The sequence below is a fragment of the Dromiciops gliroides genome, chromosome 4 (assembly GCF_019393635.1).
Source record: "Dromiciops gliroides isolate mDroGli1 chromosome 4, mDroGli1.pri, whole genome shotgun sequence".
Taxonomy (NCBI): domain Eukaryota; kingdom Metazoa; phylum Chordata; class Mammalia; order Microbiotheria; family Microbiotheriidae; genus Dromiciops; species Dromiciops gliroides.
The window spans coordinates 391,041,329-391,058,696 of NC_057864.1; the positions used below are offsets into that span (position 1 = coordinate 391,041,329).

General features: G+C 37.8%; 1 protein-coding gene across 1 annotated transcript in view; it reads left to right on the forward strand.

The window, feature by feature from the left end:
* MTHFD1L (methylenetetrahydrofolate dehydrogenase (NADP+ dependent) 1 like) overlaps window positions 1-17,368 on the forward strand; it is a 218,868-nt gene that overhangs the window by 124,226 nt on the left and 77,274 nt on the right. Inside the window, exons 21-24 of the mRNA XM_044003413.1 lie at window positions 9,705-9,844; window positions 11,064-11,105; window positions 12,206-12,306; window positions 13,254-13,431. Of these exons, the coding sequence (XP_043859348.1) occupies window positions 9,705-9,844; window positions 11,064-11,105; window positions 12,206-12,306; window positions 13,254-13,431 (461 nt within the window). The remainder of the gene's footprint in view (window positions 1-9,704; window positions 9,845-11,063; window positions 11,106-12,205; window positions 12,307-13,253; window positions 13,432-17,368) is intronic.

The window sequence follows — 17,368 nt, forward strand, 5'->3', positions numbered from 1 at the left end:
CACCCACTCCCAAGGTCTTGTTGATCATTTGCCCTTGTCACTTATTGCTCATCAGAACACCTCTCCCCAGCCACCCTCCCTTGAGTGTTCTTTTCTTCTCTTTCTCTCTTTCCGACTTCCCCGTCTCCCACCCTGTCCAGCCTTTTCTTTGCCGCTGTTACAGCTGTGTGCTCTGACCCTCCATCTCTCACTTTTGTTCAATCTGGATTTCTTCCCTGTTCTAGCCCTGCTTTTTCACTATTATCAAGCAACAGATACTCAGTACTACAACTAGTGATGGGATGGCTGGGAGCCTCAATCTCCTATATGTATAATTGCAGCAAATTCTATTTATAAGATTGTAGGGAAAAAATCAGTGTTGTCATTTTTTGGAGAATTGAACTAGAATACCTTTAGATTACCTATATTAAAAAGCTACATGTAGACAGTTGTGAAGACTTAATTTTTTTTTTTTTTTTTTTTAGTGAGGCAGTTGGGGTTAAGTGACTTGCCCAGGGTCACACAGCTAGTAAGTGTTAAGTGTCTGAGATTGGATTTGAACTCAGGTACTCCTGACTCCAGGGCCAGTGCTCTATCCACTGCGCCACCTAGCTGCCCCAAGACTTAATTATTTAAGAGATAAGTTCCTGTGGTCTTTTGTTTAAGAATACCTAGCAGGAAAAAATTTAAAATAAAAATAAAAATAAATAGATAGATAGATAAATAAATAAATAAATAAAAAAGAATAACTAGCAGGGGCAGCTAGATAACGCAGTGGATAAAGCACTAACCCTGGATTCAGGAGGACCTGAGTTCAAATCCAGCCTTAGACACTTGACACTAGCCGTGTGACCCTGGGCAAGTCACTTAACCCTTATTGCCCCGAAAAAAAAAAAAGAATACCTAGCAAAAAAAATTAATTCAGAGAAAAACTCCTTGAATGGGCTATGGGTAAATTCTTCTGTTTCTGTTGTTTAAAGTAACTTCTTGGGACATTCCCTCTTTAGTAAAAAAAAAAAAAAAAGTGCCAATTACCACATTAAATTTGCATGTTTGGCAGTCATAATACTAACACAACCACAGTTTGGGCATGTTTTCTGATCTATGTGCCCCTTTGGTAGAGGGACTTTTATATGCGCATTCTGTGAAAAATATGAGCATTAAGGTATTCTGGGAAGCTGAATGGGCTGGGCTACAAGTACAGACACCAAAAACAAGGACAATTTTCCGTTTTCTAAGAAGTTTAATAGATCCAAGTTTAAATTCAACTGGCAAGGTTCTCTAGCATTTAAAATGGCCAAACATCTGGTTGGTGCTTCTTGACAGTTTTTGTAATGACTGTGACTTTTCAATGTAGATAAATTAATGATTCATCCTGCTTTGCTTTGATTGCTGCCTCCCCTCCCCAACTAGCCATTGGGGGGGGGGGTGTTGGGAGAGGGAGCTCAAAGGCTAACCTACCTTAAGCTCCAGATTCAGGGTTCATGTTTTTCTCTGGCTTTGAACTCTATTTTTCCTGAGTTTATCAGCAGACAGCTGCAGCAGACCAGATCTGTTTACATAAGGGAGTGAAGAAGCAATTCTGAAGTATTGAGTTTCCATTTCCTTTAGCATTGTTCAGGAATTGTGGCTCAGGGCTTTAATGTTGAAGTTTATCCCAGCCTGTACCTCTTCTTCCAATACAAAGGTTTTGTTTTTATTTCTGATTTGATGTGAGATAAGTATAGTGCTGACTGAATGAAAGTTACAGCTTTTATTTCTACCTCTGTTTACAAGAAACTTTTTGAGGATTAAGCAAACCAGGCTGCCTTGGGCAAACAGGTTTCTTATCTCACCCCATTTCAAGACTAGCTGGTTACAAGTCCTAATTCTTTTGTGAGTCCTGTAGCAGCCCATAAATCCAAGTTCATGTCCAAAGGTAATGGACAACTCAACATACTGTATTAGACTCTTGAATTATAGCTTTATAAATGAGTTTTCACGAGGAGAGAAATTATTGCTTTTAAAAAGTGGCTGTGAAATCTGACCATCTATTTTGACCACTACACCATTAATTCTGATTTCTTTCATGTCTTGGAATGGAATAGTGTCACCTCAGTGACATTTAACTAGGCAGTCATTCCATTGTAGAACAGTGACAATTATATGCCCAAGTAGTCAGACTTGTGTACAAGTCGCACTTCACTGACACAGCCTGTGGAGTCCAAGGCATATTATTATTAGTGTAAAAGGAAAGGAAAGCTCTAAGGGTTTTCAAAGCAATTGTTCCCTTCACTTCCAAGGAAGGAATATGGTGATGACAAGATCAAATCACTCAAGCCTCTATTAAAATAGAGGGGGAAAAAAATCTGTCCTTTTACTGATGGATGATATAACACTTCCTGATTGCCTAGGTAGTTGAGTTGCAGATTTTAACAGAGTTCTATCAAGTGTCTTAAAGGAAAGTTAGGTGTTTAGACAAGTCAACCTACTACTAGACCATTTATTCAGTCCCCTCCAGCATAGGAGTCAGCCAGATATTTGGTAACTATACTAGCTATATAGCAAAGATGTTGGCCATCACCTGTAGAATCTTATTGGCACTGGCTAGGAGTGACTTGGATCTCAAGGGGACTAGAATGCCATATTCAGTTGTTGTCTATAGATTCCTTCTCTCACATTATCAACCAACTAGGTGATGTGTTAACCTACCTCTTAACCATTCACAGATAGGGACTTAGCATGTTACAGTAAATTCTTGTTGATCTAACATGGGTAGTGAATAGGATATTCTGGTTAATAAGAAGATGACACCTATCCAGAGTTTGTCACTTTTCAAAGAGTTTAAATTAAAAAACAAACAAACAAACCCTGGTGTTATGAACCAAATTCTTTAGAAAGCTTTCTAGGACCTTGACGTACTTTTAGGGTCATACAATGTCCCAAAGTGCTCATTAAGAGGGAGTATTCTGGGGGCAGCTAGATGGCGCAGTGGATAGAGCACCGGCCCTGGAGTCAGGAGGACCTGAGTTCAAATCCGGCCTCAGACACTTAACACTTACTAGCTGTGTGACCCTGGGCAAGTCACTTAACCCCAATTGCCTCACTAAAAAAAAAAAAAAAAGAGGGAGTATTCTGTTTAACAGAATGCCAGATGTTAAGGGCAGCATAGTATAGTTAAGCACTGGATTGGAAATGAGAAAACCTGTATTTCATCCCCAGATTTTTCTATTACCTAGCTATATGACTTTGGGCAAGCCATTTTACTTTTCTAGGTCTCAGATTACTGATGAATAAGATGATCATGTGGACTAGATGATTTCTTCCATTCTAGCCATTAAGAAAATGCAATTCTTAAGCACTATTGCCAGAAATAAACTCAATTTATTCCAATTTTTTGTTGCAACCGCCCCCCCCCCAAAAGGCAATTCTTTATCCAAATTGAAAAACAGTTTGGAATTATGCAAAGAAAGTGGCTAAAAACCCATGATTTTTTAATCCAGAGACTTCAGTGCTAGGTGTATACCCCAAGTAGGTCGACCCTTCCCCAAAAAGGCCCCACATATACGAGAAATGTTTTTTTGTAGTAGCAGAGCACCAGAAACAAAACAGGTGCCCAGTGTTTGAGTAAAGGAAAGACAAGTTCACAGGATTAAAAGGACTTTAGAGGCTATTGAGTCCAACACACTCTTTTACAGATGAGGAAACTGAGACCAGAAATTTTCCTGGGTCACACAGCTAATAAATGTCTTTAAAGGTTTTGGTTTGGGATTTTGATTTTGTTTCTGGTGTGGTTTTTTTTTTCTTAAACTTAGAGCTTCCTAAGTCCAAATCCAGTGCCCTATCTATTATATCATGCTGCTTTTGTTTACATGAATTAAACATGACTATACTATAAGAAATAAGTAATCTGATGAATACTAAGAAGCCACAAGAAGACTTCTATGAACTGATGCAAAATGAAGTAAAGGGAACCAGGAAAAAACTTTTTTGCATAAATTAAAATTTAGAGAACAGCAGGAATAAAACAATCAAAACTCAACACTATAAAATTATAGTGACCAAGATGAGAATTGATAAGATACATCCCGTGCTTCTTTGCAGAGGTGGGAAACTCTGAGTGTGCAACACTGCATATGTTGTCAGAATGTTTAGACATGTTGGTTAATTTAGATCAGCGGGTCTCAATTTCTTGGTCTCAAGATTCCTTTATACTGATAAATTTGAGAAATTTTATCTGTGTGGGTTATGTCTATTGATATTTACTGGTTTTAAAATGAAAATTATAAACCTTTAAAATATGTATTAATTCATATAAAAATAACAATAATGGATTCATTAAATGTTAACACAAATAACTTTTTTTAATAACCATCTGCCAAAACAAAAATAATTGTGGGAAGAGTGACATTATTTTACATATTTTAACAAAACTCTCTCACATCTGATTTAATTGTTGTTTGTCCTTTGTTCTCAAAAAGAACATGATGTCATAACTTTCAGTGAATTGGATTTAAGTGAGGGAGGGCTGTGTAAGACACCAACCTCACTCCATCTTCCAGATCCATCTGGGTCTACTGGCAAGATATATCTCAGGATGAGTGGAGATAGCCCTGGATGTTTATGTGGGGTTAATTAGAGTTAAGTGACTTGTCCAGAGTCACACAGCTCATAATCATCTGAGGTCAGATTTGAACTCTGATCCTCCCAACTTCAGGGCCAATGTTCTAACCACTGTGTGATTCCCTATCTGACTTAGTCGATAATAGTTGGATTCTCATATCTGTTTCAACATTCAGTCTGTTCTAAGATGTTGCTTTTATTGAAGTAGATGAAGATTAATTGAGCTTCAGATAGATTTTGTTGTCACTTAGTTATGTCCGGTAGTGTTTGACTCTTCATGACCCCATTTGAGGTTTCCTTGGCAAAGAAACTGAAGCAATTTGCCATTTCCTTCTCCAGCTCATTTTTACAGATGAGGAAACTGAGGCAAACAGGGTTAAATGACTTGCCCAGCTAGTAGGCAAAGGAGGCTAGATTTGAACTCAGGAAGATGAGTCTTCTTAACTCCAAACCCAGCACTCTCTTCACCCTGCCCTTTCAAACAGATATCTAGTTGGAAGTGAGAGGAAGGTTGCAATAACTTGGTATTATTATATAATAACTTGGTATTATTATAAAAATATTTTGACCTCCTGAACATGTCTTTTTTTGTTGTTTTGTTTTGTTTTGTTTAGTGAGGCAATTAGGGTTAAGTGACTTGCCCAGGGTCACACAGCTAGTAAGTGTTATGTGTCTGAGGCCGGATTTGAACTCAGGTACTCCTAACTCCAGGGCCGGTGCTCTATCCACTCTACCACCTAGCTGCCCTAAAGCAAGCTTTTGTTTTTGTTTTTTTTTCTGGTAAGGCAATTGGGGTTAAGTGACTTGCCCAGGGTCACACAGCTAGTAAGTGTCAAGTGTCTGAGGCCGGATTTGAACTCAGGTACTCCTGACTCCAGGGCCGGTGCTTCATCCACTGCGCCACCTAGCTGCCCCCCTGAACATGTCTTAAGGACCCCCATGGACAGGGACAGAAAGGGAGGAAGGATACATTGAGAGATGTAGATAATATAAAAACAAGATATTAGTAAAATTTATGTGAGATGAGGAAGTCAAAATAGTATTTTGAAAATGAAGGCCAGCAGGGGGAGGCTAGGTGGCGCAGTGGATAAAGCACTGGCCCTGAATTCAGGAGTTTCTGAGTTCAAATTTGGCCTCAGACACTTAGCACTTATTAGCTGTGTGACCTTGGGCAAGTCACTTAACCCCCACTGCCCTGCCCAAAAAAACAAAAACAAAAAAGAAAATGAAGGCCAGCAGTCTGGTGTACTACTCTTCCCTTCCCAATGTACAACCCCCCCCCACACACATACACACCTGTGGTTCTTGTCGTTTTAATATTCCTTCAGGTATTTGGTGAATCAGAAGTGCTTTCTAGCTTGTTGACAGGTCTCCAGTAGATAGTCAGCATACATTGCAATATAGCTCTCTGGTATGTCCTTTTAGACTGGTAATGCCCAGATTCCATGTTCTTCTCCCCCTTCTCCCTCCCCACCTCCTCCACTTCAACACACACTTCAAAGGCATAAAGGAATTTGAGCCTGACATACAGCTAGCCACTTTTATTGAGAGCAGGTTTGCCTAGTAGTAGTTGTCCAAGTAGCTGGTTCCCTTCCCTAACTCTGATCCACTAAAACTTCCTTTTTGAGCTAATTGTGGGTTTATGCAGTTTGATTCCTGCTATGCTACACAAGCAGTATCTCATAACCTTGTACTTACATAATAAGAATATCACTCCTGTTTCCTGTTTTTATTCCTATATCAAACTGAATAGCTTATAAACCACCACCACCACCACCCAAAAAAAGACTATTGAAAGAAATATTTGCCTTTGTCTGTGCTGAATTTATTTTTAAACTTATTAAATCACAGCCTTCATTAGTGAGTATTAACTTACAGACCACTAGGCAAACTTAATAAGTTGTATTCCTAATATACTGAATAGTTCCTGACATGTCTGAAAAGTCTAAGATGTGTAGTGCCTCCAAATGAGAATGGTTTCTTTCCATCCTTCTCACTGTAGTATAATAGTAACACATCACAGATTAGACACAACTTTACAATATATTTTCATTATAGCTAATTTGGCAGTTCTTGTATCATATAATGATTGAATGTTCCCCAATTTATCTACGCCTTTTTAATTCTCCATGCCCTGCTTGTTTTCTTTGGAAAGGCCCGTCTTTCAAAGGAGGAAATAATATGAAAATCATTTCATTGAGCATTCGAACATAAACAGTTTTCTGTGTACAGGAATTTGTCACTTTCTCCTTCTCTCATTGAGTTATTTGCTACTCTCTTCATTTGCCCTTGGTAGCCATCATCCTTTCACCTTTGATACTGCATCCTGTTTCCTTCCTCCAGCTGGAATTAAGCTTTTCCTGCTGATCCTAGCATTGTTGTAGGTTGTTTTGTGTGGTTTTTTTCTAGTTTGGGTCTCAACATCTAAAATTAAATATAGCAAGTCAGTGAATGTATTTAAGGTTTTCATTCCATTATCAGATGCTGCATCTGGTTCTTCTGTAAACCCTTCTTCCCCCTCTCCCCCCCCCACTTTGATAGGGGAGAAAAAGTGAAAATATGAAAGGAAATAATTGAGGGAAGAGTGATTTTCAATACCCAGTCATGCTTGAGGAATTTTGTATTGTGAATGATGTATTATGTGCAGAGGCCATAATAAACAGAGCAAGTCCCTGATCCTGAGGTGCTTAATGCCTCAGGGCATTAATGCACATTCAGATAGCTATAGTGTGAGGAGCTCAATGTATGTTCATGATACAAAGTTAACTATCCTAAGTGCAGAAGAGAAGGGAAAACTTGCTCTGGGAGCTCTGAAGAGGGATATGACATGACAACTGGTCTTACATTTTTGTAAGCAAACCTGAACCCATGACTCTGAGAAACCCAAGCCATTGGGGGAGGGGGAGGAGATAGAAATTCATCATTACCATGTTTCGTGGCTTCTGACTCAGCCATGTCTGAGTGGATTGGGTGGTCACAGCAAAAATAGACACTTCTTCCTACAGTGGTTTCAAATTACACACTTCTGCAAAATTGTTGGGGTCCTTGGGTGATACTCTATATCGATCTTAAATGTTAATGATGTCAGCAAATGAGAAAAGAGTTTGAGAAATAGCCCGGTAAAAAATGGAAAGAGTAAGGGATTTGGTACCAGAGGACCATAGTTCAAATCTATTGCATCACTTAAAACTCATATGACCTTGAGTAAATCACTTAACTCTTGGAACCTTGGTTTCCTCAGCTATAAAATGAGGGAGTGGAATGGATGGTGCCTGTGGTCCTTCCAGCCCAAAATCTATGATAAGTGATCCCAAGAAAGACAGTACTAGATGGGATATACTAACAAACAGCAAGTAGAAAGGAACCCACTTTGCATCTGTGCTTACCATCTTTAGTCAATCAGTATGTGTAGACTATTTTAGGTAAATCAGTCTTTCCTAATAGTCATTTGGTAATTTACAACATAATCAAAAGTCCTCAATTGTAAATAGAACTTTTTGTGAATATTATCATGGTATTCTGATCACTTATGCCACAAAAAGCTATAAAATAAAAATCTTAAGAATGAAAGGCATAAAGTACCAAGTAATATATAGTTTTCTTCTCAAAACTGGGTTTTGAAAAGGCTTGGGCGTAATTGAAAAACTTTTGATTATCCTGTGCTATAATTTATATGGTTACGTTCTCCTTTTACATATACAATTTGCGGGGCAGCTAGGCAGTGCAGTGGATAAAGCACAGGTCCTCGATTCAGGAGGACCTTAGTTCAAATCTGGGCTCAGACATTTGACACTTACTAGCTGTGTGACCCTGGGCAAGTCACTTAACCCTCATTGCCCCACCAAAAAAAAAAAAGACATAATTTGCATTCATATCAATTATTATTGCATAAAATATACAAATAAAATAAAAGAACCATTCGTATGATTTTAGGAAACTCTTCACTGTGCATGTTTATGTACATGATGCTGATGACCCACTGTTATTTTATGATGTGCCTTTCCATTGGTGGCAATAGATTTTCCCTGAGTCATTCCTACTTTATGGTGGGAAGCGTATTTGTATTAGGAAGTGACCATCGGCACTTGTTTGCAAGACAGATGCAAACAAGTTGTGTGTGGAATCTGTAGAACAAAAAGAAGCTAGTGCACTCAGAAGAATCAGACCTGTAGCCTGCAACCTCATTAGCACTGTTTCTAACCCACAGAGCTACCTGATTTAAATTGGTCAACACAAACGCAAAATGAATTAATTCCAAATGGAAATGTCATGCTATCTCCCTGCCTTATACCCAGGCTGTTTCTCATCCCTAGATTGACTTCTTTACCTTTATCTTTGACAATTCCAACTTCCCTCACAGCTTCGCTCAAGTGCCACCTCCTAAATGAGACCTTCCTTGAACCCTTAACTACTCCTAGTGACTTTCCCTCACATACAAAATTACTTTTTAGGTACTTTTATACATACTTTGTATTTAATTAGATGTTTACCTTGTATCCCCCCACCATGGCAAGGATGCATGAACATTGTAAAAATTTTTGTTAATTATATTTCAGTATAATTGGTATCTTTTGTAATTCTATGTGTTTTACTTTATATATTTTAAAATATTCTGACTAAGGGTATTATAGAGGCTTAACCAGAGTGCCAAAGAGGACACACACAAAAAAGATACATGTTAATCTCCTTAAGGCCAGGCATTGGTTGTTTCATTTTTAGTTTTATCTGATACATAATTGTGCATAATGAATGGTTGTTGCTTAATTGAAAACTTCTTCTTTTCTATACATAATATCACTATCCAGTTTTCTTTGGTGTTATTTGAACTGCAATGGAAAAAGTCAAAGTTGTTTTTTTTCCAGCTGTATTTTATGATTTATAAAAGAAAATGGTGGCCCCTCAATTTTTTTAAAGTCAGAATTGATAGAGATCCAGGGACATCCTCTGGTCCTATTTGGTCAGCTCCCAAGAAATGCAGTAGTCTTCATTGCCTTGCAGCTTTGGAAAATTGCAGATTGGCTTACCACTTGCTGGAGATAAACAACAACATTGATTTTCAGTAGCTGCTCTGATAGTCATATTCTTAGAAATTAATGGCGCTTTTCTTACTTTATTCCCAACAGTTACAGAAGCTGGTTTTGGAGCTGATATTGGCATGGAGAAATTCTTCAATATCAAGTGTAGAGCTTCTGGCTTGGTTCCCAATGTAGTGGTTCTAGTTGCAACAGTGAGGGCATTGAAGATGCATGGAGGTGGCCCAAGTGTAAGTTCATGCTGTGTCTCCACATAAAAGTTTGATTTTAAAAATTCACGAAACAAGCACTTAATACTTGAAACATGTATGGCTTTCCATGAAGAATTGCTAATGTGCGTCAGTACATTTACTTGTCCAGAATTTTTTCTTTTGCATCCATCAATGACTACAATGCTTCTTAAAGGCTGAAAGGTTCTGGGGCAGCTAGGTGGCACAGTGTATAAAGCACCAGCCCTGGATTCAGGAGGACCTGAGTTCAAATCCAGTCTCAGACACTTGACACTAGCTATGTGACCCTGGGCAAGTCACTTAACCCTCATTACCCCTCGCCCCCCCCCCAAAAAAAAGGCTGAAATGTTCTAAATGACATCCATGGAGTTGTTCTATCTTTGAATTTATTTATTTTAATTTTTAAAAACATTACCTCAGTTCAGAACTACATAGTAAATAGTGGGATGGCTCAAGGCCCTTGCCCTGAAAAAGAAGCAGAAGAATTACAGTAAATGAATTAATGTTGAATGTCTTTCATTATTTGGCTTTGTGGTCTTCTTGTTCATTGATGGATCATCTTTCATCAAATATCAGAAAATCAAGTTGTTTTGATGCTATTATGTCCTAGTATTGGATTGTTTTAGCAATGAATTTATTTCAGTTCTGTCTTTTAAATGGAAATGCCCTCCCCCCTCTAAAATTTATTTTATTGAAATGTGTTTTTCGGTCTTCACTAATTTTCAGATTGTAAAAACTTGACATTTACAAAAAGAAATCAGTTCTGGAGTCTCTAGTTTATTAGCAGGTTCCCTAGCTATGCAGTTCAATCCTGTATTACATTGGTATTTTCATCTCTGATCTCTTTGATAGCATATGGTGCACAGAAGGACTAAATGAATGAATGGTTTTGAAAATCTAGATTTGCTGATGGGAACAAATATGATATATGTCATACCACATTGCACCCTGAAGCTTTATACCTCCTTTGTTGTGGACGCTATATTTTATGACCACAAGGATTGCATCAGCTTTCAGGCTTCTGGGGGATATTATTTACTCATGTTTAGCCTGTATCTCATGAGAATCCATAGATATTTTTCTCATCGAAAAAGACAAGAAACAAAAAAAAAAAAAGAAAGAAAAAAACAAGAAACTCTGGTGACAGAATTAAAATGTTGCTAAATTGAATTAAACATTTTATGACATTTTCCTTAATTTACCTCTTTTCTAATTTTAGGTGGCTGCTGGTGTCCCGCTTAAGAAAGAATATACGGAAGAGGTAAGGGTAGCTGTGTAAAAATCTGCTTTATGGTATCATTTGAATCATTTTATTCATCAGCTTTGGAAAGAAGTTTATAGCTTATAGCTGGGAAACAGGCTGGGATTACACAATCCATAAATGACCATTTTGAAACAAAGAGTTCTCAGTCTCCCAGATACCATGAAATAAGGCCTTCCCCCCAATGTATAAATGTATTTGATAGATAAAATTGCTTTATAGTAAGTTCTTTACTTTGGCAATCTCTTATTTCAACCCATAATCCCTATTGTTCCTTCATTGTCTCTGTAAGCTTCTCAGTTATCGCCTCCAAATTACAGTCAAACTTAAAATTGTGAAAATCTAGAAAGAAAAACCATAGTTTCATAGTTTGGCTAGATGGGATCAGATTAGCCCAGGAGAAAGCATAGTAGTAGGATGCTTCACGTTCAGAATTACTCACAGACTTGATCCAGTAAAAATTGGCTACTTGGCAGAAGCATGAATTATTGGGCGGTTGTACTATACAGATATATGAATGAAGGAAGTCTGGCATAGCCGTTGTTACGTTCTGTTGAGTACAACATGACTCACAAACAGGAAGTCTGTTTTTTTTTTTAAAGGATATCAAATTAGACTTCTGAATTTGAAAGAAATAATATGTTTAGAGGCTTTTTATAAAAGGTCTTTCCCTTAGCCTGTGAGTATTGGGTTTTTCCTTAAGAAAGGAGCAAAAAAATATGAAGGGGGTAAAACTGGCACTGATTCACACCATTACTTGAGCCTTGTGTCAACCAGCCCATGGACATATTTGGCATGTTGTTCCTGGTGCGGCAGCCAATACAACGAAATGCTGTCGTGAATCCCAGAAAGTAGCAGCCTGACTTACACATTGAAGGCAGTTGATGAAGCTTTTCACAAGCAGCTGCTCCTCTTTGGAGGAAAAGGTGTTTCATAATGTTCTTATAAAGTAACTCTGAAAAGGGGAGAAGGGTAGGGGCCAAAGTAAAGACAAATTCTAAATAAAATCTCCTCCAAAGAAATCCTGCTGTTCTTGGTTTTCTTGGCTTCGTGGAGCTCAATGAGAAATGATACACTGGGCCAAATGGTTTTTCTTACAGAACCTTCAGTTGGTAGCTGATGGATGCTGCAACCTTCAGAAACAAATTCAGATTGCACAACTTTTTGGAGTTCCAGTTGTAGTTGCTATAAATGCCTTCAAGTAAGTCAGACTTCATGTTTTAAACAAGATTGGGTCATTAGGTTCCCCTCTGATTTTTTTTGGGGGGGGGGCGGGGCAGTGAGGTTTAAGTGACTTGCCATGGGTCACACAGCTAGTAAGTGTCAAGGGTCTGAGGCTGGATTTGAACTCAGGTCCTCTTGAATCCAGGGCCAGTGCTTTATCCACTTCGCCACCTACCTGCCCCCCCCCCCAATTATTTTTACCTGGGGGCAAACAGCCCTTCTTTTTTCTTTTGTCACCTTGTACTTAGGAGGTAAAGGAAAGAAAATACCACCAATTGCTGTTCTTTTAGAGTTTGTTTTTACCAGTAGAAAATGTCTCCTACCCTACTTTTAATTATGAGGGGAACCAGATGAATATATTTTTCAAAAACTTGACTTTTTTGTTTAATTTTTTCTTTTTATAATTTACTTTTTTTTATTTTACAAAGCCCTGCAGACCCCAAAAGGAATCATTTTACTTTCTCTTTTTTCTTTTCCTTTCCTTTAAAAAAAGAACCAATCATTGTATTTCGAGTAATGTATAGAATAGCAGTACTCAAACATTTTGGTTTTAGGACCCTTTTGCACTCTGAAAAATTATTGAGAATTCCCCACAGAGCTTTTGTTTATGTGGGTTATGTATATCAATATTGGCCATATTAGAAATTAAAATATCTTAGTATTATTATGAAAATAGTTTTGACCTTATGGGTCCCCCTGAAAGGGTATCAGGGACTGTAAGGGCCCTGGACCATACTTTGAGAACCACTGATATAGAATAAAGCTGATAAAAGCTTGAACTAAAAGTATTGAACCATTTTTTGAGAATGGTTAAAAATCTGAAGTCCCATTTGTTTCAACATAGTGTACATCCTTTTGGTATTTTAAAAACCACCCACTAAATAAACACAGGGTCAAAACTGTCAGTATTTCCATCACCAACAGGAGCGACACACGTGCTGAGATTGACTTAGTCTGTGAACTCGCAAAGAAGGCTGGCGCCTTTGACGCCATCCCCTGCCATCACTGGTCCATTGGCGGAAGAGGGTCAATAGAGTTGGCTCATGCTGTGAGGGAAGCTGCAAGCCAAAGAAGTCACTTCAGATTCCTCTACGATGTCCAAGTAAGAAGGAAGGGGAAGGGTAGGAGGGAGACAGCAAGTACACCACTAATGTGATTTTCACACCTTATGTGGAACTGACAGAGTCATCATTGATTTCCATTATAAGGATTTTTCCCCCTGTGAAATTGTCTAGAGCTGTGTCTAGTTCATTTTTTTTTGTTTTGTTCATTCCTTTTGTTTTTATATCTTAGCCAATTTTAGAAAGATTGACCCACCCCCTAGCCCCATTCCTTGTTAGCTAAGAAAATTAGTATAGCTAAACCAGCCAGCACAGCAACTTCACCAGATGACATATACATCGTTACACACTCAAAGTCCCCCACCTCCCTGCCAAAAAAGAGAGGGATGCATCTCCTCATCTCTTTGCCTGTACTATAATTAGCCATTTCTTAGTTTAACTTCCTTTTAGTAAATGAATGAATGAATAAATCTTCCTTGTCAGGAAGGACTATCTTTTCTATTTGTATTCCTAGTAATTTGCACTAGTCACTCCAGTATCTTGTCAAGAAACCCCTAAATGGAGTCATGGGGAATAGGACATGACTGAAATGACTAAACAACTAGAGGCAACTAGGTGGCACAGGGCTGGAGTCAGGAAGACTCATATGTGGTCTCAAACACGTATTAGCTGTGTGACACTGGCTAAGTCACTTAACCCTCTTTACTTGTTTCCTCTTCTGTAAAATGAGCTGGAGAAGGAAATGGCAAACCACTCCAATATCTTTGCCAAGAAAACTCCAAATGGGGTCATGAAGAGTCAGGCTTAACTGAAATGACTTAACAAAAAGTTCTTTGTACACAGTAAGCATTTAATAAATGTTTTTTATGAATAAATTTTAAAAAAATAAACATTATGTGCTATATACAAAAAGAAAGTCCCTTCTATCAGGAACCTTATAAGGGAAGACAGCACCTGTAAGAAAGTGTACTTTTGGAGAGAAATTTAGAACTGGGAAGCCAGAACGTTAGTGAGTGGAGCCACAGAACAATGGGGTAGGGGTGGTTGGAGAAAAAGATTTTCAGTTGGCATGGCATGAAGATGGCCTGTGTGGTAGTTTCTTTTTTATGGTATTGTAGTCTTCGTGGATATTGTTTTCCTGGTTTTGCTTATTTGATTCTATAATAAATTTATGCAAGTCTTCCCATATTTGTCTGCATTCCTCACTTTCATCATTTCTTTGTCTTCAGCCATTCCCCAATCAATGAGCACCCACTCTGTTTCTAGTTTTGGTTTGATGTGGGGGTTTTTGCTGTCACAGAAAAAGATTGCCCTGAGTATTTTGGCATATATGGGACTTGTCTATCCATCTTTGAACTCTGTGGTATATAATTCCCAGCAGGGGGATTGATGACTCAGAGGCTTTGTATGAATATGTTAGTGACTTTTCTGGCACAATTCCAAAATATTTTCCAGGATAATTATTCATCACTTCACTAACAATATATTATCGTCCCTGTTTCCTCACAGTCCCTTCAACCTTGACTGTTACCATTTTCTGTATTTACCATCTTTAGATGTTTGCAAATTTGTTGAGTGTGATATAATCAATTTTTTAAATTCTCTAATTGATGGACCTATAGTCAGGTTAGCTGCATCATCCCTAGATAAATAATTCTTTGGGGGGGAGGTGAGGCAATTGGGGCTAAGTGACTTTCCCAGGGTCACACAGCTAGTAAGTGTTAAGTGTCTGAGGCCATATTTGAACTCAGGTCTTCCTGAATCCAGGGCTGGTGCTCTATCCACTGTGCCACCTAGCTGCCCCTAGATAAATAAATCTAAGACTTGTATCTCCTCAGAAATATCTTGGTCCTCCTAATTCCTCTACTTCACTTAAGAATTTTTCTGGGGCAGAATTTTTCTGCCCTGCCCAAAAAACGAAAAAAAAAAAAAAAAGAATTTTTCTGACTCCATTTTTGTAACAAATGCTTCCCTATAGATATACATACATATTTATACATATATACATATATTTTATATGTATACATATATAAATATATGTAGAAACAAATATAGAGATCTATATGCAGTTCTTAGTAAAAAAATACATAAAACACACACAGTATCTCTTTATAACCATCTATCTATAAAGAGATACCATGTGTATTTTATGTATTTCATGCCAAGAACTACATACAGATCTCTATAGACAGCGAGATAAATGCTGTGTGTTTTTTATGTATTTCATGGCTACGAATATTCCTCACATATTTTGAGCCCTTGCAGTTAATGTTAGTACACTTTCCTAGTGGTTGCACAAGTGATAAAGATCACCTTTCTTTTCTGCCAAGTTGTAATTATAGTGTTTACTTAGGAGCTATGGGACCATTGGCAAGTTGTTTAACTTGTTTCTCTATCTGTAAAATATAAAACTATGTAAAACATAATTTTTTAATAAATAACTGCAAGATCATACAGTGGGTAGAGCACCAGTTCAAAACTCAGATCCCCAATAGCTGTGTGACCACAAACAAGCCTCAGCCTCTATCAGCGTCAGTTTCCTCACCTGTAGATTGGGGCCAGTTGTATCATTGGCCACCCAGGGTTCTTTCAGGATCCAAATGAGATGATTTATGTAAAGCACTTCATAAACCTTCAAGTGCCATCTAATTGCTAATTATATTATTACCTACCTCAAAAAGCAGTAGTAGAGAGTGTGGCTTTGTAAATTAGAAAGTTCTTTGTAAACCTGAACTGTTCTATTATAATTACCATATTTTAGTCATATGTTATACGTGGGGTGTGAATGGGCTGTTGTTGTATTGGTCTTATTTATTTGGTACAGATCCTTATTTGTCTCTGACACTGTCTCTTTACAGATGTTGGCTAGGCCAATAATGCCATGTGCTCAAACCACACACACACACACACACACACACACACACACACACACACACACACACACACACCCCTTCTTCCCACACTGTTTTGGCTAATCATGCATTTTTTTCACGCTACTACCCACTCTAAGTGATGATGACACTCTAAAATATGTTCTGGCTCTTCTCAAGAAATTCATTGCAGGTGAAAAGAAGGTTAAGTAGGAAAAAAGACTGGGTTTGTTTTGTTGGGATTTTTTTTGATAGTATTAACAGAAGTATACTAACCCTGAAATGAACCCTTTTTTATTTTCTGCTGATAGTTTACTAACATAGGTGTTTAGTTTTTCTTTCAGCCTATTTTTCATGGAGAAGATGCAGTTAGGATCCAGGATCCTTGAGAAAAAACAAGAAGTTTGTAAGCACATGGTCATCATAGGTTGCCTAGTTAGAAATAAAGCCTACAGGGTTTTTTTAGGGCAAAACACTGGGGTTTTTTTTACCCTCAAAACCAATTATTCTGTTTATTTTTATTCAGTATTTAAGTAAGGAATGTTACAAACGTTTGAACTCTTTTTCTTAATTAAATTAAAATTTTTGGGGATACATTTTAAGTTCCCAAATATCTACTTCCCCTCCCACCCCATCCCCACACTAGAGAAGGCCACCATTTGGCATAGAGATATCGACAGACAGACCAATAGACAGTATCATATGTATGTGGGACCGTAGTATGTATCCCTCTATCAGTTTTTTCTTTGGAGGTGGATAGCATCTCCCTTCATAAGTCCTTTGTAGTTGATTTGAGTATTTATGATACTCAGAATAACTGAGTTGTTCACAGTTATTCTTTAAATAATACTGCTGTTAACTGCATGTGACATCTCTTGATTCTGCTTATTTCACTCTTCATTATTTCATGCAAATCTTTCTATGTTTTTCTAAATTCAACCAGCTCATCATTTCTTTCAGCACAGTAGTATTCTAACACAATCATGTACCACAACTTGGTTAGCCATTTCCCAGTTGATAGACATTCCCTCAATTTCTAGTTCTTTGCCACCAACTATTTGCTTTAAAAAGAAAAAACAAACCAAAAAAACCTCTTTTCTAAGATACA